General features: G+C 40.4%; 1 protein-coding gene and 1 long non-coding RNA gene across 2 annotated transcripts in view; both read right to left on the bottom strand.

Moving 5' to 3' along the window:
- The window catches only part of LOC108789264, a 13,322-nt gene extending 9,235 nt beyond the window's left edge, over positions 1–4,087 (bottom strand). The window contains exons 1-2 of the long non-coding RNA XR_001941387.1: positions 4,077–4,087; positions 2,728–2,734 (exon numbers count right to left, since the gene is read on the bottom strand). This is a non-coding gene — a long non-coding RNA (uncharacterized LOC108789264). The remainder of the gene's footprint in view (positions 1–2,727; positions 2,735–4,076) is intronic.
- SNTG2 (syntrophin gamma 2) overlaps positions 1–20,949 on the bottom strand; it is a 381,958-nt gene that overhangs the window by 100,594 nt on the left and 260,415 nt on the right. The window contains exon 11 of the mRNA XM_018559229.1: positions 15,289–15,418. Within this exon, the coding sequence (XP_018414731.1) occupies positions 15,289–15,418 (130 nt within the window). The remainder of the gene's footprint in view (positions 1–15,288; positions 15,419–20,949) is intronic.

Here is a 20,949-nt window from a genome sequence, read left to right on the forward strand (position 1 = left end):
AAAATTTAATATTAAAAAATTAAAACATTTATAAAAAATGAAATGTTAAAATTTTTTGAAAAAGTTTGAATAAAAAACATTTTCGGTTTCGGTTTTGGCCTGACATTTTTTTCATTTCGGTTTAATTTCCTTTTTGACATTTTCATTTCATTGCACCTCTAGTTCAGTCTCTGGATTCTGCATTAGCCTAATTTAGGATGCCCAGGTAGGAAATTGTGCAGCTTTAGAAAACATTATTATCACTTTAAAACATGTTTTCCAGATTACCTCTAAATTGTTAAGGTGTCCTGAAAGCAAATGCCAAGTATTGATTTGCAACTTGCAACCCATAAAACTAATCCAACCGGTAAGTTTTGTGTTTTGCACAAAAAGAGGTTATGCTGAAGTAAATATGGGGCTACATTTGGACATTCACAATCTTTGCATATTCTTAACCCCTTAAGGACCAAGGCCTTTTTTTTCCGTTTTTTGCTTACGTGTTATAATGCGCATTATAGGCTAGGAAATTACTTCAAACCCCCAAACATTATATATTTTCTGAACGCCAAGACCCTGTAGAATACAATGGTGGCAGTTGCAAATCTGGATGTTGCACAACATTAGTCCAACTTACTATCAAACCCAAAAATTAAGTGAACAAATGCACTTAAATTAAATTTAGTGCCCCAAAACACTATATACAACATTGTTTAAATACAATATAAAAGATGAGGTTACAGCTAGTAAATAGATACTCAACATGTCCAGGTTAAAAATTGTGTGCATCTGTGAAACTGCAACAAAATTCAGTACCCCAAAAAGTCCATAGACAACACTTTAAAAGCCCCTACAGTCTTCAGTTTAGAAATACATGTAAATATTGGAGCTGGAATTATTGCTCTCACTCTGGCATGCATGGTGATACCCAACATGTGTAGCACGATCATCGTTTTCATATGTAGGCACACCCAAAGCATGTTTACGGGAAATGCGCATGTTCGAGTGGGCGGGGGACTTTAAAAAATGGTTTTTTAATTATTTTTACATTTATTTTATTTAATATTATTTTTAAAACAAGTTTTTTTTTCAACTTTACTTTACTTGCTATCACATAGGGGGCTTACAAGCAGTGACAGGTCCTGTTTAAGGTGATACTGTGAGTCCAAAAGACCCCTAGTATCACCTTACCACTTTAAATAAGCTATTGCAGTGCAGACCACACATCAATAGCTTATTGCTTGGCTTCAGGAGCCGAGCAATGATAGCTATGGGACCAGAAGTGATGTAATCAGCATTGCTCCCGGTCCCATAGTGCGGGGAGGAGATCAGGGGGCCGAAGTTTGCAGATCTCCTCCCCATCTTCCTGCCGACACCCAAGATACCGATCCTGGGCCTGCAGGAGGGGCAGCAGAGCCCAGAAAACATGGTTTCAGGTGGGGAAATGCAGCCACTTTATCGGCCCGCAGAAGCGATCTAGTCACAGCTGAGTCACCAGAATTGTTTCTACTGTAAAGCCGGCCGCCGGCTCTACACATATAAACAGAGTCCCGGTAGAGCCCTTGAGGACCTATGATGGAATTATCCCATTATGGGTCGTCAAGGGGATAACAAGCAGTAAATGAGCTTTAAAACAAGCCCTCACTAACCTTTGTAGGAGAAGCACTAAAGTTATTCAAAATGTTCTCTTAGGAAACCTAGTTAACCCTGCTCCCCCTCAAAAGAATGGAAGGTGGCCAAGACACTGCTGGGGTTTGGGGGGAGCACGTTGAACCTCTAAGAGAATGACTTGAACCTGAATCTTAACTGAAAATTCTTAATGACAACCTAGACTACATGAAAAATGCTGGCACTGTGAACAATTCTAAAGTCAAATTATCTTGTGCACAACCGATTTCAAAGAGTTTCAAAGATTCCCATTTGGATTGAGAATATGTAATAAAGTAAGAGAGACACAAAAAGTTAGACACTTAGTTAGGAAAAGTGTGGAAATTAATATGCAAAATGTCCAAGTTCGGTGAAATATCAGATAGGGATCAAAGCTACAAGACATTGCTTAGAAAAGGCAGTTGATCTGAGATCTTTGGGCAGACAAGATTGAAACTTGTATATAATTCCACAGGGAGGTCTGCAATCACGTCCAACAAGCTGAAGAATTCAGCAAGTGAGACTGGCGGGAAGGTGCTGCAGTGAATTAATGCAATAACTTGCCTTAATATTTATCTTCATTGGAGGGAAAGAGAAATTATGTCTGGGAATGGACAGAAATGAGTTGAGTGAACCAATAACAATGTGGTAAAAGCTTTCGTGGCAAGATGAGACCAGTAAATCACTTTCTGCCCAAACTTTAAAGAGATGGGACAAATCTAAAACTGCTCACATCTCTAGAAACACCAAAGCCAAAGAAATGTATGAAGATGGTATCAGGGACGGTAGTATTCTCTCTCTCTCTCTTTCTCTCTCTCTCTCACACACACTCACTCACTCTCTCTCTCTCTATCTCTATAGTGATAAAAGTTGGATACAAGAAGGAATTTTCCAAAATCAACATGTAAGTTACCTTTTAGATAAAAACATCCTCATAAACACTTTACCTCATTCATGATTTTTTATTTCGGATATTTATTTTTCCTTCAAGACATCTTGAAATACTTCTTTCATAAAAATACTTTTTTTTAACATTTCCTGTAATATCTATATTTTAAGGACGCTTTTTAGATTAAGATCTAAGTCTTTATTAGATACATTTACAGAAGCACTAAAATAAATTAACAAACAGCTGCTTTAACCTGTAAGTTGTTTTATTGAATTATAAGACTACATTTGCATTTTTTAAGGTGTGGGTATATTAGGTATTAATTTATTTTATAGTTGGAAAACCTTAAAGTAATACAAAATTACATGAAAGCGCATAGTGACACACCGTTAACTCTCTCATCACCATCATCTGGGTTCAAGAGATGTTTTTATACCTACATTTTCTTTTGTGTTGGCTCAGCTTTTATAGCTTGTTGTACTTTTTTGTTTAAGTTTTTAAGGTGCACAATTATACAATTCCCTTCACTTAAAGTGACACTAAACTCAGGAGTAAGTCATAAGTATATCTTAAAAATGCATTCAAATACCTTAACTATTAACAATACTGTACATTATTTGTGCATCACTCTGCAGTAGATACTCAAATCATCTCTGAATTGGTGCTGACACTGTCCTTCCTTCTGGAGGGTGTCTACTTTTGTTCCCCATGGTCCCTCTGTGTGTTGTAAAGAAGCCACTACTCCAAGTTCACTCCCATGATGGAATACAATCTCAATACAAATGAGTAAACTAAATGTGAGAGTGTAGTCTATCACTGGAGTGAGCTTGGTGGCTACTTTACAACACACTCAGGGACCAAGGGGAACAAAATTACTCACCCTCTAGAAGGAAGGACAGTGTCAGCACCAATTCAGAGATGATTTGAGGAATTACGGCTGATATGTCTATGGGACAGGAAATAAAAAGGCAATCTACCCAATGGGACGCAGACGGAAAACAAAACTGACAAGGTTTTCCCCCTTTCTTACTCTAACAAAAACAAGCAAAAATGTTTTGGCTTTAGAAATATTGTAATTAACCACTTGAAGGCCATAGTGTTTCACCCCCTTCCTGGCCAGGCCATATTTTAAATATATATATATATTTACATATAGCTGCACTATTCCTGCTTACACTTGTTTCAGTTAGGTAAAAAGTTTCTAATCAGGTGGTTGTACAGTTCAGATGCCTTCAGAGCACAATACATAATTGCTGAGTGTTTATTTAAATGCATTGTAAAACAACAAGAGCAGGAGTAACCAATGCAGATTTTCCACCTGGAATTCATCATGTGGGGGAGATTGGGGAAGAGCCAGCTAAGATAAGAAGTTAGGAAGCTTCAAGCTATTTGCAAGGCTCCAGCCCCAGATAATGTAGCCATTGAGGTTTAATGAAGATTCCTCCTCTTCTTCACAGATACATCCAGAGGTGGAGCCTGGCAGAGTGCAGTGATTCTTCGGGGGTGATTTACTAACCTAAACACACGCACGCACCAGGTGCGTGTGATTTTCACACAGCAAAACGTATTTATCAACCAAAAAGTCTCTAAAAGCATATTTCCACTAATGCCATATATGGAAAAATCATGAACATGATGCATATATAATGCTGCTTCACAGTTTAGACAAAAATGGTTAGCTCATGCATTTACATTCCTGCATTCATCAACGCAAGCAACACAACGTAGAGCTAATTTACACAACATCACCTTGTAATTCATGCAAGGCTTTGCACAACACACCTGCTGGGTGTGTACACACTACAAAGGTGTTTAGATTCCACCCATAGATCATGCTGGGAGGGAACACACTACAGAGGTGTATACATGTTCGTGGTGTGTTTATAAGGTTAGTAAATCAACCCCTTCATGTCTCAACAGATTTTTGGTTCATGATAGATTGCTTAGATAATCCTTGGTGTAGATTGTGTTGTTGATTTTTCCTGCCTCTCTCCCATCTCACAATTTCTTTGAATACATGATTTATAACACTGGATCATCTGCACAAGCTTTCTATTTTGCTGCCTTGTTTTAGATCATGGATTCATCTCTGTCCCTTGAAGGCAAAGTAGCACAGCTTGACTTTTTATATATTGTCCTTAATTCTAGCAATACACTCTATTAACTATTCATCTGTTTTTATATGCATTTAGAAATTCAATTTTTATTTATTGCTGTTTATAAAAGGTCTTTTGTACACAAGCTTTTTCACTGTCACTCATTTCAGTTTATTTATCATTTTTGTACCCACTGTTAAGATTTATTTTGTTTATATCTGGATTTAGCACCATTCTTTAGCATTTTTTATTAATAAATAATGTCCATTATGTATTATCTTATGAAGCAATAGTGAGTCATATGACACATAAAAACATCATTTTTAAACAGTTTTATAAATATGTTTTAACAGCACGTAATTTATAAATGTGTAAGCATCCAACCATAATATTAAAACAGATAATGTTTTAAATAAATGCTGATATGAAGCAGGGTGATATTTTTCCACACACGGTTGCATTTTTTTTTTACCACAAAATAATACAACTAACTCATATTTTCTTGCCCCCTTTTTGCCTACAGAGGCACTTATTATAATAATAGGCTATACAGCAGCTGTATAGAAATGTAAAAGATAAATACAGTATATGTACAATATATACAAAATGTTATCTTGGATGGAAGACATATAGTGGTTCTTTAAATGAATACTCCAGTCAAATCTGAAAAGCAAAGCACAATATAGTCACTAGTTTTAGCATTGGATAGAGAAGGGAAGGGGTAGGACCTACGTCAGCTTTAAATTAATGTGTCTACAGTGGGGAGATTATCCTCATTTCGTGTCCTCATGATCTTATCATTTCCTTTGCTTATCTGATGCTTATGCTAAAGAGTTATATCAAAACACACCCACTGTAGGCTCCTTACTGTTCCTCACATAGAAGAGGCTTGATAACCTATATGTCAGTACAAAGAAGTTTCACACAGCCACCATTTAGACTCAGCTTGTATGGAGTGAAAGGATGAGCTTGCCAAACTGTAAAGGCCGTGACACACTGCACGCGAAGTAGCGCGGAGCGGGGGCGCGCTGCCTTTGCGAGCAGTGTGTCATGTAATGTTCTGCTCGGCACCTCAGCTTGCGAGTGCTCGCGGAGCTGAGCGTGCGAGATGAACAATTTCAACTTCAGCCAATCGTCTCGCACGTATAAACCAGCGCGTCGCGATGCGACAGATGGCAGGTTGTTACGGACGAGCCGATTGGCTGAAGGTGCTGTCAATCATCTGAGCTGCACTCAGCTCACACACTGCACACAAAGCTCCGTGCTGGATAGCTTTGCTTCACTCTGCACGGCTTCGCGTGCAGTGTGTCACGGCCTTTAGGATTAGCTCGAAATATACATTTCTATTTGTCACAACAAAAGAGTCTGAAGACCAATGTGTTTTAGAGTTTATGCACAACTTCCCCTAGGGCTTAGTATTACTGTGTGACTTTAATCCTGAAGGGTGGTTACTCTTTTTTAATTCCTTCAGAACTGCTGTTAGGAACTTCATCAATAAATCATCTTGCAGGGAGCTTTTTACCACAGTTTAATATTTAAAATTCAGGCGACACAAAAATAATACAGCTCTTGTGAGAGAAAAGAAATCAGAATTTGACCATTTTCTATTGTTTGGCATTTTCATTGTTTCCCTCCATATGAGCAAAAATGTCCTATGGACCTCACTGGTGTCCTACTAGACATAAGTGAGCTGCCACATTCCAGCAATCATTACATTTATTCGGAACCACTTCAAGTTCGGAGTCCAGCGCCCCACAATCTTAATTACAGAACAAATTAGATTCAAACCTACATTTTAGGCCAATTGTTGATACATCAGCCAATAAAAAGGAAAAGAGAGGGAGAGAGGAATAGAAACAGCACAGGCTGCAAGAAGCAGACCCACCTACCCCATTTGTGAGCAGCTTTGTGAAATCTCCCTGCATTGGATTACATAATGGGGTCTATTCACGAAGCAGACGAAGGATCTAGCCATAGCTTCGGCCAATTCTTAGGCTAGCTTCGGCCCCAGAACCCTTTCAGGTCAGTTGAACCAAAGGGCTGCTGTACGGGCTATTCACAATAGCCCGTACAGCTCCCGATAAAGAAATAAACAAAAAAGTGAAAATGCAGTGTTTTTCTCCTGGGTGGCCGGGAGCAGGAGACTCCCAGAGCGCCGGGATAGTTTTTTTTTTCTTTTTTTTGAAGGCAGCAAAAAGATGTAGATTTGTAGGTTACACTAAACGAGTGCCTAGATAGGTAGGAGGAGAACCATGAGAAAGCAGAGTCTTGTAGGCCAAGCGAGTGGAGTTTTCTGAGGAGCAGAGGGTGGTCAACAGTGTCAAAAGCAGCAGAAAGGTCTAATAGCAAGAGTACGGAGTAGTGGCCGTTGTTTTTAGCTGTTATTAATTCATTAGTGAGTTTTAGTTGTAGGGTTCAGTTTCAGTGGAGTGTTAGGGGTGAAAGCCGGACTGTAGGGGATCGAGAAGGTTGTTATCGGTGAGGTTGGTGCTCAGGCGATTGTAAACAAGGTGTTCAAGGAGTTTGGAGGTGAAGGGGAGTAAGGAAATAGGTCTGAGATTGCTGAGGTTGGATGCTTTATCATCTATTACAAACGTGAAGTCTAGGTGAAACGGATTGTTCTTGCAGTAATTGACAAAGGCAGAAAATTCTATGGCAGTGCCATCCCAGATAATGAGGATGTCATCGATATATATGGCGAACAGGACTAAGTGAGCTCCAAACGGGTTATTCGACCAGATGTGAAGCTCTTCCCAATACCCCATCAGCAAGTTTGCGTATGAAGGAGCAAAACTAGCCCCCATAGCAGTGCCTTTTAGCTGTATATAGTGGCTGTCTAGAAACGAGAAGTAATTGTGTGTCAGCACAAACTGGTTTTACCCTTATTGGTTGATACATTTTATGTTTTTAACTTCTCATATGAATCATCCCACAAACGTTTTTTATATTTTATTTTTTTATATTTTATTTTATTCCTATACCATCATTTGGGTGTTGGTTTATACATGTATATGGTGGTTGACAGCCATCCAGTTCACCTTCCTCCTATCCATCCCTTGCAGGTGATCGAGTTCCTACACTGATCCATGCACTCAGCAGTTGCTGTGAGTTGACACTCTGCTGTATCCGGACACAATAGCTGGTCCGTTTAGATGAAGGCCAAATTGGCTGACCTGGAAGATAGGTCTCGCCGCAACAATGTGAAAATACGCGGCATTCCTGAATCAGTCGCCCAGGCGGATTTGATGTCCTATGTGCAGGATCTTATGCATGAAATTATGCCGGGCACTCCTAAAACGGAACTGATCATAGACCGCATACATCGACTACCTAAGCCGCCGAACATATCAGATAAGCTACCAAGAGATGTGCTGATGCGGGTGCACTTTTTTCATGTCAAAGACCACTTCCTAAGGCTGGTGAGGGATCCGTCCAAACTCCCTGACAGATGCTCCCGCCTCCAATTCTACTCCGATCTATCCCAACATACCATGCTATTTCGGAAGCGGCTTGGGCCGGTTACCAGAGCACTGCGCAGCCGCCAAATTGTGTACCGCTGGGGCTACCCCGCCAAACTCATAGTGTCCAAGGAGGGAGAGTCCTTCACGCTTTTTTCCTTAGAACATGGCCTGACGCTCCTGGAGAAGTGGAAGATTCCCCCTGCCCATGATCCTGCCTCCCGCTCGGATATGTCTCCTAGCAAGATGACCTCTGACTGGCGTACCTCTACCCGCAAGAGGGGGTCCCAGACGACGAAAGCCCCTGATTGAATTTGACCTGCGATGCTACCTGACGGCTATAAGCCTCTTGGCCCTGTTCGGCCACACTGATCACCATGTGTGATAACCCCCAAGCCATGAGCAGTGCTAGTCACTGCACGTTGGTCCCCAGAGGGAACCTTTTTTTAATTTCCTTCCACTGTTTTCTTGTTATTTTTCTGGTTTACTTTTCTTTTTATGTGCCAAGTGCGAGACTAAGCATATCATTCCACGAGGAGGTACCTGCCGAGGCCCGGCCGAGGATGCCTTTGCCAGCAGCGAGGACAATGTCGATCACTGCTCCTGTATGCATGGGCGTGAGTATAGAACCTGTAATGCTTATCGTTAATCCCTTTTCACAATGCCAGTGAATATAATTTCCATTAATGCTAAAGGGCTTAATCACCCGGCTAAAAGGAACCAGTTGTGGAAGGAGGCACAGTCCCTGTCTGCGGATGTCCTCTGCGTCCAAGAGACCCACTTTTCTCTTTTACAAGCCCCGAAATGCTCCCACAGGAATTTTCCCCATACGTTTTTTGCTAACTTTACGAACAAGACAAGAGGGGTAATGATGCTTTGTACATGGTAAAGTCTAGCAGAAACCTAGTTTTACACCACACTCGCTCCAGAGTGCGGCTATGTCTCTTGAGATTTCTAGTTTCTTTGGTTTGCCATGGTTGTAGCGGACGTGGTCTAAGTCTGCGAGTAGTGAGGGGAGCCAAGGTGTCCAGGGAGGATGAGAGCGAGCTGTTGAAGACAGAAGTAGCCAGGTCAGGGCAGGACAGGGGTAAGATTTCACCATAGAGGTAGTCAGTAGCAGAGTAGAGAAGAGAAGGGTCGAGGTAGCAAAGGTTTCTCTGGGTGGCAGTGCGTCGTGTAGGGGGATTCATGGTTGGGGACAGGGTGAGGATGAAACTGGGAAGGTTGTGGTCTGAGAGGTGAAAAGGGGTGTTTGAGAGGTTGCAAGGAGTGCATAGGTGAGAGAAAATAAGATCTAGTATGTTACCATCAGAGTGAGTGTCTGACCATTGTGTTAGGTCAAAAGAAGAGGTTAGGTTAAGAAATTGAGTTGAGGCCGGGGTGTTAGTGTTATTAGCAATGTTAAAGTCACCAAGAATGATAGTGGGTATTTCTGACATTTTAGAAGATATCTCATGAAATATAGGAAATTTTGCGACTCTGCAAAATCTGTAAAACAAATCTTTATGCATGCAAATTTATACAGTCTTTAATTTGTTTCATATTTGCACTGTAGCGGTTTTATTGCACACTATCTACACTTTTATGAAGGAATATATTTTGCCTATAAAGCAAGTCTATACTTTCCTTTTAAAGGCTTTTCATAAATTGCTGCATATAAATTCCTCTTCCGCCAAGCTGTTCTGTATTGTTGCGACTAAATTTTGCTACAATAATTTATTAACTTATCTCGGAATAAAAAAAGATAAAATAATAAGCATTCAGAACCAGTCGTTGAAATATAAGCAATAAGCATGTAAGTATTTAATACCACTCTACATATAGATATACTGAATGAAAACAGTTTGGGTTTGGTCCACCCTCTGGTTATTCTGGCTTATTACTGGGTATGAAGCAGCAACAAATAATACATTTGCCCACCATGCAAAGAGAAATATATTTCTGTCTATATGATGATTTATAATGGCAATAGTATCTTATGGCAAATAGAAGAGCATAAAACAGAAGCAAGTTGGCTCAGTCATTTATGTGTCGTAAAGATTTATTGAGGAAAATCAGCAAATTTTTGATTCATGTGTCAATTTGCATGCCAATATGTCTGCAAATAATCACACAATTTAGCAATGCAGATACTTGTGTTTCATAATCATATGGTTCTCTAAACGGCATGCCTAGTTCCTCTCAGTTTTAGTACTTTTAGTACTTTGTATATTTGTGCCAAGGTTGGCTCTTCAGTAGCTTAAAGCAGTATCTACTCTTGCATAGCAGAGTGATGTTAACATACATTTGCAATTGTATGTGCCTGAGGTCTCTGCTTTTATTATAAGTCTAAAAGCAGATTTTATGAGTTTAAAAGCAGATGTCCTTGCAAACTAATGAAGCACTGAGGAATTATCTGTTTTGTTCACTTGTGAAAAACTGGCCAACCCACACAGATCTTTTTGTCTAGCTGTAAACTAATTAAACCCTCTGGAGGTGCCTGCAAATACCTGCAGCAGATTTGAGTGCCCCCAACTGCTGAGCTGCTTTAATTGGGGAAAACCCTCCCACTTCCTGGTTCTGTTCTGACCATCACGCTTTCCTTTTGGCTCATTACTATGATGGGCAAAGTCACTGGCCCATAGGAATGTGAGGGAGTTGGGGGGATATTGGATCCTACTAGGAAGTACCCAAAAGTAGTGTTTGTTATTGTTAAAGTAACAAAGTCACTCTAAAGGGACACTAAACTCAGCAGTTAAATCTAGTTAAAACTGCATTCAAGTACCCTATTAACAAAAATGGATCTTATTTGTGTATCACTCAGCTGTAGATGCTCAAATCATTTCTGAATTGGTGCTGACTCCTTCCTTCTGGAGGGGAGCTACTTTTGCTCCCCATGGTCCCTGTGTGCGTTGTAAAGTAGCAACCACTCTAAGCTTGCTCCTGGGATGGACTGCAATTTCACATTTAATTAGCTCATTTATATTAAGATTGTAGTCCATCATGGGAGTAAGCTTGGAGCGGTGGCTACTTTACAACACACACAGGGGCCATGGGGAAGAAAAATAGCCACCCTCCAGAAGGAAGGACAGTGTCCGCACCAATTCAGAGATGATTTGAGGATCTACAGCAAAGGGATACACAAAAAGCTACATTTTTGTTAAAAGGATACTTGAATGCATTTTTCGTATTAAACTCCTGAGTTTAGTGTCACTCTAAAATTATTTTTTGATTTTGACTGCAGTGTACTTTTAAACATAAAAAGAAATTCATACAACTATGCCAGATTGCGCTGAAAACAATAAGTAAGCCACATTCTGCAGAACTGTTTTAGAATTTTATAGGTCTCAGCAGTCAATCTGCTATTAAAGGGAATTTCCAGTCGAAGTAAAAATTCCATTGATGATTTTGACCCCTTTAGTAACAAAGAGAACACATCTGCACATAAGATATGTATATGCAAAAGCATCAGCAGTTGAATTTGGAAATTACAGCTCCTGGGGAAAGAAACAAGAAGAGGCAGACGTAAATTCTACATATTATTTTAGCTGCCAATCCCCTTTAAAAGAATAAAGTGCCAGAACTGCAATTTAACAGTTTGCTATTTTTCACTTTTTCCTTCCTTTGAGAAGGAGAGTCTGTCACCGACAACAGATTTCTGCACCCCATTTACCAGGCATCTCTTGATTGGTGCAATGCAATTATACACAGTTGCAATATTAATCAGTTCTTAGCTGTAAAGCTATAAATTGAAGGCTAGTCCGTGGACTTGGGAGATCTTAGCTGTGCTCCATCTGTTCTCAGCTAGTCCTTGATATTCGTTGTGCACATGCTACGATTATTTTGCCAGAGATTAATGATCACTGCTTTTCACAGTCTCTAGCAGAATCTTTAGCACAGTCCCTTTCTGTCAAGCAGCCAAAAAGTGGAATATTACAATCATGTTTTACACATACCCTATTTAAATGGAGTTCTCCACTTTCACAAATAAAGTGGAGTGATTTGTCACATAAGGTCCATGGGGGATCACTCCTCTTGTATACTCAGCAACTGGATGTTCTTAGTCCCTAAAAAGCTGTACCAAGGTTGCTTGGACACATGTAACTGCTTGCAGTTTATGAGTTACTGGAAAGAAGTGAAATAAAAATGTAGACCCGCAATGTTTGTCCTTTTGGTGTGGCTGGCCAATTAGGATGTGTCGGTATAGGTGATATGACTACCGGACAGACACCTTTTACATTCTAGAGGATCTCCACTATCTTCTTGGTTTGTAGTGTCAAATAGTTGATTGACACTACACTATGTTTAATTGTCTAAATGTCCAGTGTACAGGGCGCCAGGGATGGGTCCTGGCAGGGTGGTATGTGTCCCCTCTATTTGAGTTGTGGTCCCATTAAGGGGAAACAAAGTGTTAACAGCCAGGCAGGAGGAAGTGTCTAGAAAACACAGAAAACTGCACAGAACCTGTGGAGAAGTTGGAGTAGCACATGTGTGCAGAGAAAGCTGTGTGAGCTGCTGAACTCAACTGAGCTTTGCTGAGAACTGTTTGTTCTGTGGGAAGTTACCCAAAAGCTCTGGTATTCTGGTGTTATACATGCAAGCAAGATTTAAGTGAGTGAGACTCTGTTTTATGTTATGCTGAAGATAAGCAAACTTTTTTTATTATTTGCTGAGGATAAGCTATTTTGTTGGATTGCCTTGGATGTCTGCCTTTACAAAAATAAAGACTGTTTCTGTTTTAAGAAATAACGGCTTTGAGACTGATCCCTGCACGTTTACCATTGAGCTTAGTCCCCCGAATATTATTATTATTATTAAATAGTATTTATATAGCGCCAACAGTTTGCACAGCGCTTTACAATATAAGGAAGAGATTACAATTCAAGACAAGATGGTAAGGAGGGCCCTGCCCCTGAGGGCTTACAATCTGAAAGAGGAGGGGGAAATGATACATGAGGAGGTAGCTGTGTGGGGATGAATTATTTGAGAATGTGAAGGTTCAGTGGTTAGGTCGAGGTGGGATAGGCTTCCTTGAAGAGATGAGTCTTTAGGGAACGCCTAAAGGCAGTCAAGGTGGTAGATAGATGGGCAGATTGGGGTAAAGAGTTATAGAGGATGGGAGAGACTCTAGAGAGGTCCTGGAGGCGAGTATGGGAGGAGTGGACAAGGGAGCTGGAAAGCAGGAGGTCAATGATAGAGAGAAGCTTAGTAACCTCATCTGTGGTGACAGGGTAAAAAGAGGAAAGTAACAAGTGTGATGGAGGATAAGGTACTATAATAAAAGGGGCAGTTGATTGGACAGTGGCGATCTGATCTCGATTTGTATCTATTTTGTTTTTGGAGTGAATGGCAATGTCCTGGGCAGTGAGTGAGTTAGTGGGTGGTGGTGGTGGAGGACATAGTAGAGACTTGAAGGTAGAAAAGAGTTGACGAGGTCTGGATGAGAGTGTGTTAATGAGAGTGACAAAATAAGTTTGTTTGGCAGCACGGAGGGAGGAGTTATATTTTATCAGGGCAGTCTTGCAGAGACCTAGTTTTCCGACACAGTCGCTCTAGAGTGCGGCTTTGTCTTTTTTGATGTCTGGTAACTTCAGTTTGCCACGGTTGTAGCAGACGTGGTCTAAGTCTGCATGTAATGAGGGGAGTCAAGGTGTCTAGGGAGGATGAGAGTGAGTTGTTAAAAACAGAAGTAGCCAGGTCAGGGCAGGACAGGGGTGAGATTTTGTCAAAGAGGGAGTGAGTAGCAGAGTGGAGAAGAGAAGGGTCGAGGTGGTGGAGGTTTCTCTGGGTGACAGTGTACCTTGTAGGGGGAGTCAGTGTTGGGGACAGTGTGATTGTGAAACTGACCAGGTTGTGGTCTGAGAGTGGGAAGGGTTGTTGGAGAGGTTGCAAGGAGTGCATAGGTGGGAGAAAACAAGATCAAGCATGTCACCATCAGAGTGAGTAGGAGTCTGTGTCCATTGAATTAGATCAAAAGAAGAGGTTAGTTAATGTTAGTAGCAATGTTAAAGTCAAAAAAGAATGATAGTGGGTATTTCTGAGGAGAGAAAGTAGGGTAGCCAGGCAGAGAAGTCATCTAGAAATGGAGATACTGGTCCGGGTGGCCGGTATATAACAGCAATCCTCAAAGAAATTGGAGAGAATAGGCGAATATAGTGGGTTTCAAAAGAGGAGAGGGATAGAGAGGGAGGTGAAGGCAGAATTTGAAAAGTGCGTTGCGGGGATAGGAGGATATCCACGCCACCTCCTTTCCGTCCATTGGGTCTGGGTGAGTGTGTCCAGTGGAGGCCACCATAGGAGAGGGCAGCAGGGGAGGCAGAGTCGGATTCCTGAAGCCAAGTTTCAGTGACAGCAAGCATGTTAAAGGAATTGGAGATGAAAAGATCATGGACAGCGGTGAGTTTGTTACAGACAGAGTGGGCATTCCAGAGGGCACAAGAGAAGGAGGGCCTGGTTTTAGGAAGCAGGGGAATAGAAATCAGGTTGTGTGGATTGCAGCTGCTGCCAGAGGAAAGGCAGTGCTGGTTAGGAGGGTGAGTATTAGAAAAGAGAGGGCCAGGATTGAGAGAGATATCCCCTGAAGTCAGGAGAAGCAGAAGGGTCAATGAAGTGAGATGAGAGGGCGTTTTGTACGGGTGAACATAACCCAGTGTCCTGGAGGTAAACCTAGCATGTGGATTCAGAGAGCTGATCTGCAGGGCTGCTAAGAAAGGCAATCTGTTTGAAGAGGTGAGGGAAAGAAAGTTGGAGTGAAGAAAAAAAAAAACTGTCACACCAGATACATCTTTATTCAATGTAGGATTAAGGGGACAGTATAGAAATAGCCAATGTGTTTCAGGGCCTTTTTCAAACACCCCTTTCAGCAGGGTTTATCTAATGTGTGAGAATGCATAGAGCTCTTCAGCAGCTGATTTGGCAGCCCCGAAATGTGTTGACTATTTCTATACTGTCCCCTCAATCCTACATTGAAAAAACTGTATCTGGACTATTATATGGAGTATGTATCTGAATCTGTCTCTATAGCCTCCTTCTGTCAGGCCTTGAAAAGCAGCACTAACCCTGGGAGATGGCCCAGGCACAAAGTTTAGGATGTTATTTGATTCTGGATGGGAAACCAGCTTCTTGACAGTGGCAAGAACAGTCAAAATAGGGTTAATTGGTTATCTTTAGATATTTCTTCAGATTCATGCTTAAAAATAAAATTTTACATATTAATTAGACTAGAGATGTAAACTGAACTTACATGTTGTAATATTAGATCGCCAATGTTAGTTGATATTGCTCGTAGCCAGTCTGCACTGTCATGTGCTGATTGAAATTGGAGAGTCCCCGAGCCTACTCCATCCTGTGCCAGCATTTCAAATGAATTAGGTCTGTGGAAGACATTCATTAACAAAATATTAACTCAGTGATATCTACAAAAATATATCATTTATAAGATTAGCGTATACATAATTCTACTATAATACTCTTCTTATCAATAAACTATACACTAGTTCATAATGTAACTTGAATGGCAGATGTCTCCTTGGAAATAAACCATGACTGATGCATGGTGTATGATGAATGAAGATGAGGATCTTATTGATGAGAATTATTTATTCTCTACAAGGGTTTACGTAATATACAGTGAAATGGAAAGATACAAACAACAACAAAAAATCACAGGGAACACTGTGCACATTTATTTTGCTACTGCTTCTCCAAGGAATGCCAAATTATGTCCTACCACTGCAATGTTCATCACCAAAGTACAAGCAAAGCTGTCTCATAGCTCTCGCCAGTTAACACTAGACTTAGTCATGCACAAGCATTGACATACAACCAAAAGTCAGTACTCCACCCCAGGGCCACACCAGGCAAGGATTCTTGTGTAACATAGTAACATAGTATTTGAGGTTGAATAAAGACATAAGTCCATCAAGTCCAACCTGTTGTGTGTGTGTGTATAGGTCCATGAGTGTTCTCATTCTTAAGAGTACCTGTACCCTTGTACATTTAGGTCTCTCAGGAAGTCGTCCAAAAGCCTCTTGAATGATTCCAGATTAATTGCGGAAATTACCGCTTAAGGCAGTGAGTTCCAGACCTTAACCGCGCGAACTGAGAAGAACCCCCTTCGCCCCTTGTGTTCAAATTTTTTTTCTACCAGTGTTAGGTGGTGTCCTCTAGTCTTTGTTACATAATTAATCTCAAAGAGTTTGTTGCTAATGTTGGTATGACTATGGAACATTTTGTACATGAAAATCATGTCCCCCTTAATCTCCTTACTTCCAACGTAAACATGTTTAAATTTAGTAGCCGTGTCTCATAGCTCTGGTCTTCCATCCCCTTTATGAGTTTGGTTGCCCTCCGCTGGACTTTCTCCAGTTCAAGGACATTCTTTTTGTGGACCCGTGCCCAAAACTGCACCGCATACTCCAGGTGAGGCCGAACCATTGATGTGTAAAGTGGCAAAATTATAGACCTATCCCTGCAAAACATTCCCTTCTTGATGCAGGACAAGATTCTACTAGCTTTGCTTACAGCAACCTGGCAATCATTTGATCTCCCCCACTAGGTGATATATGATTATTAGTCTCTACAGGAAGAAAATAGGGTAGATTTTTGTTTAGGATTTCATTAAATAATCAATTGAGCCTGGCTTCACACTATTGCGTTGTATTAATGCTCTGTCATTTACAATGGCACCCCAACAACTACAGAAGGTGTCAACAGACCACTGGTGCATTGTGAGGTCCAGATATTGGTCCATTACCGTAAACCACCACAACAAGTCAGTCAGATGTGAAGGGGCCCTTTAGTGTCTGTTCACACCAACAAGCTGCAATGAACACATGGGTGCCAGTGTATGCTGACAGGTAACAGTGCTGCTGCACTGATGGCAATGTATCACACTGTTTACTTTTTTTTTTACACGAGTGACATTTCATTACGTTCTATCAGCAACAGCATAATGCGATTTGGTTGTATCATGTCTCCCCACTGGTGCTATGAAAACAAGTGCTGCACAGTGTACTTTTTTCAGTGCACACCACTGCTACATGGTGGTGTGAATTGAGCCAATTTAAAACAAGGCAAAATGCATTGGGAGTACAATGGAAAAAGTGGCCACCTTAGCCCCAATGCATCTGGTTTGATGGGGCCCTCAAAGTAGATAGAAAGGCAATATATATATATACTGAACAGCACAAATGGTTCCTACATCCTAGCTTTATCATTGTCAAATGTTTAGTTAATATAAAAAAGGCATTACAGAACTTGATTTACTTGTTTACATGTGGGCATGTGATTGTCAAGTCTCCTTCTCACTCACTTTCTCAATGAGCAGTTTGCAGAGCTTTCTCTAAGGATCAACATAAACACAGGCGACGTCACCAGCTCAGACTACACTGCCACTGGTCTGCAAACAATAATAACGCCTGCGCAAGAAGAAGCAACAGTCAACATGCACAGGACTTGAAAGCGTCTTAGCTTCTGGGCACTAACAATGCTGGGGGGAACAGCCATTTGCAAAGCAGCTAAATTGCGTTGTCGGTCCCACAGAGGAAAACATTGTCTAATGAGGGATACCGCAAATTTAACAGGTAACATCTTCCTAATAATGAAGTATGTAAAAAAATATTGGGAATTTATGAAAATTGAACCAGACAAATTCTGGAGCAGTTGCTTTGCCAACCAATCATCTTCTATCTTTCATTTTCAAATCTTAACTAAAGAGAGAAACAGATTGGTTACTATACAACAGATTCGGTCTGCTCCTCTTTTAATAAATTCCCCCATTCTGATTGAAATTGTTGCACTTCAAGGACAAGAGAGCGACATTTATAAAATATAAGACGGAAGGGACGGCATTGGCGTTCCTTAACTACAAAGAATGTAAAAAACAAGTTCCACATAATGGGAATGTTGCCGCGAACAGACTGCAAGGCCTCACCAATTTCTCAATCTGATCTATATTTATACCTCTACTTGATTTTTTTTTCCATTTTTCTATATAAAAAGGGTTTATTTTATTTTTAGTTTACTAATGCCATTTCTAAAGTGTAATTTATTTAACAAAATGTTTCATTGTTTCAAGAATTTTCCAACCATCTCCTTCGATTAGCTGATCAAGAGATGCCAGGCGGAAGGATGCAGAAAGCGGCACCCACACAGCAAATTTTGGCCGGTTCATCAATTTGAAGCATGTATAACCGGTTTTACTCTCCATTCTCCCCCCATTCCAGCAACTGCCTTTTACATTGTATTAACACTATAAAAACAGGAACATGTCGCCAGATAACCAGTACCATAATGACACAGCCAGAAACATACTTATAGAGACACAATACGGACATCCACAAACACATAAATCAACACTGTACTGTCACAATTGTATATATTTTAATCAGTGCAGTCGATACAGCATATTACTATAATGTTTTTTGAAAGTTAATGTATTCTGGGTCCATGTCACAGATTATGTTACTGATAGCAATTTGCCAGACATATGATTGCTAAATTAACCATTAACCTGATCCCATTCCATTGTTCCCTGGATATCAGACCCAGAGACATGGCTGTATTGCTGCCCCCTTGTTGGTCAAAATGCGGCAAGACAGAGCACCTCGCTGATTTTGCCATCCAGGGAACGACACCATGGGAGCAGGTAAGTGGTTGAATTAGTGATCATATAGCTGGTGATTTGCCACCAGTGAATGGATTGTTAGCTTGCCACAGGTGTTAAGGAGACCATAAGATTTGTAATGTCTAAATGTTCTGGTTTCACTCAAGTAAAAGACATGTTTTTAATCTTTAGTTTTTTTTAATTCTTTAAGGTTTTTTAATATTGTATAATGAGACCTCAGTTAGACCTCCAAATAGCAGCCTAGACAGTGCAATGTTCAGTTGGCTCACTCAGACACAATCTGTGCTCTGTGCCTGCAAGCCATTAGCGAGTGCTTGCACATTCCTGCACCACAGCATACAGTGATGTCATGCATGCTGGAAGTGGGCATAGAGCAGGCCAATAAGGACAGATGCCAGTAACTGTGGGGAGCAGCCATTATTAGACACTGCTAAGAGCTTATTAATTATTGAACGGTCCATGGCTCCCTAGGCACCGACCAAATGATGAATGAGTATTGGAACAACGGTACTTCTCATTCATCTGGCAGGTCTGCAGAATTACAGGAGCTGGCCACATCTGGCCCGTGGGCTGTAGTTTAGTGACCCTCCATCTTTTCCATTGAGGCATTTATCCAGACAACATAAAATAATCATAAAAGACAAATGTTTTGTATCTAATATGCCTAAGAATTCTGTACATTGCTTTAGGTTTAAATATATAAAAATATAAAATGTAAATGTGTTTATAAATATTACAACACATTGCAACAGCTGAAATACCTTTGTGGGTTAAAAGTCTAATTTATTCAAACAGTTTCCCGCACTCTAATTTATTTGTGCCATTACCCTTGATGCCATTATTAAATAACAGCACCTCCATAGAAATGCAATGCACTTTGCATTTAAAATTAGTTCGGCAAATAGTCGTAAGTTAACTAAGATAAATTAGAACATCATTATAAATTAATTACTACTTTGGAAATGGCATTAGTAGTAGAGTATGAGAAATTATAGTACTACATTTCTAAGCCTTGTGACCTTCGGGGGAAAAAAAAACCCTTCTATGTAAACTAGTATTATACATTATAGACCTCTACAAGTTATTTTAATAGATATTATTCAAAAAATGTGAACATTAGAGGGTTTTTTTGAGAAAATACAGCGGTATATAGTTTGGAATCATTGAATTCAAAGATAAAAACAGTTGAAAAAGTTCCAAAAATATGTGCCTCTTATTTCATTGTATGTCTACCAGACAGGGTTGATCTGGGTGAAAGCAAGCTACCTGCTGTCTTCTTTAATGATGTAAAACCCTGCACAATGCTTCTGGTAGCGAGAGACCATGTGATCTTTTGCCTCAGACTTTAGGTCACATTAGATAAAGATGTTAAACGCAAAAAAGAGTACTTTTTTCTGAAAAATAAAACTGAGATTTGGTAATGCTAACATGTTTCCTATGGAATCTTGTTAGGATCTCTTCAAAAAGTAACTCCAAGGAATGATATCTGGTTAACATTTATTGCTACCTAGGAAACATTGCCACTATGCAGTAGACATTAGAGATCGGGAGACCAAAGCTCAGTCAGTACACGAGAGATCAAACCATGGAAATTAGGTCAGAAACAAAGGCACAACTGCGAACTCGGGGACAACAAGAGTGGCAGCTTCAACAGTGACCAAGGGCTCAGCAACGAGCTTGGGAAAGCATTGCCAGCTAGCCTTGAGCTGCACTGAGTTTAAATAAACTGAACAAGATGAAAGAACCAAAGGATTGGCCAAAAGCTGACCAGACTGAGAAGCTACATGATAATCAACGGGAGAGGTCGGCCGATGCCTAAAGTTGCCAGACTGGTACAAAAGCAGGTTAGGATCAGAGAACAAGCCTGGAGGAGAACAAGCAACATCATAGCCCTGCATACTTGTATAATCAAGGGTAAGAGGTCTGCAAATACTTCTACAAGTATGCAGCTGCACTGTGACATTGACTTGGAGGCAACACAAACACAAATGGCACAGTAGCTTGATAGACACCATCATTAATACAACAGAATGTTACATTCACGCAGTTACTAACACCTAAGGAGTTTATGTGTGAAAGCATGCTAACATAATTTCTTTTTGCCCATAACAACCAGCTTCCAACTGTCATTTCTGCAATCTATGGTTTGAAAATGAAACAGTGATTCTGACTGGTTGCCAGAGCAACAAGAAATGTTCTTCTTAGCACACTTTTCATACATAAGACCAAAAACATCAATGTAATTCTGCAATGTATTACAAAATGTTATACAGGTGA

The sequence above is a fragment of the Nanorana parkeri genome, unplaced genomic scaffold, assembly GCF_000935625.1.
Source record: "Nanorana parkeri isolate BGI_ZX_2015 unplaced genomic scaffold, ASM93562v1 scaffold383, whole genome shotgun sequence".
NCBI lineage: Eukaryota > Metazoa > Chordata > Amphibia > Anura > Dicroglossidae > Nanorana > Nanorana parkeri.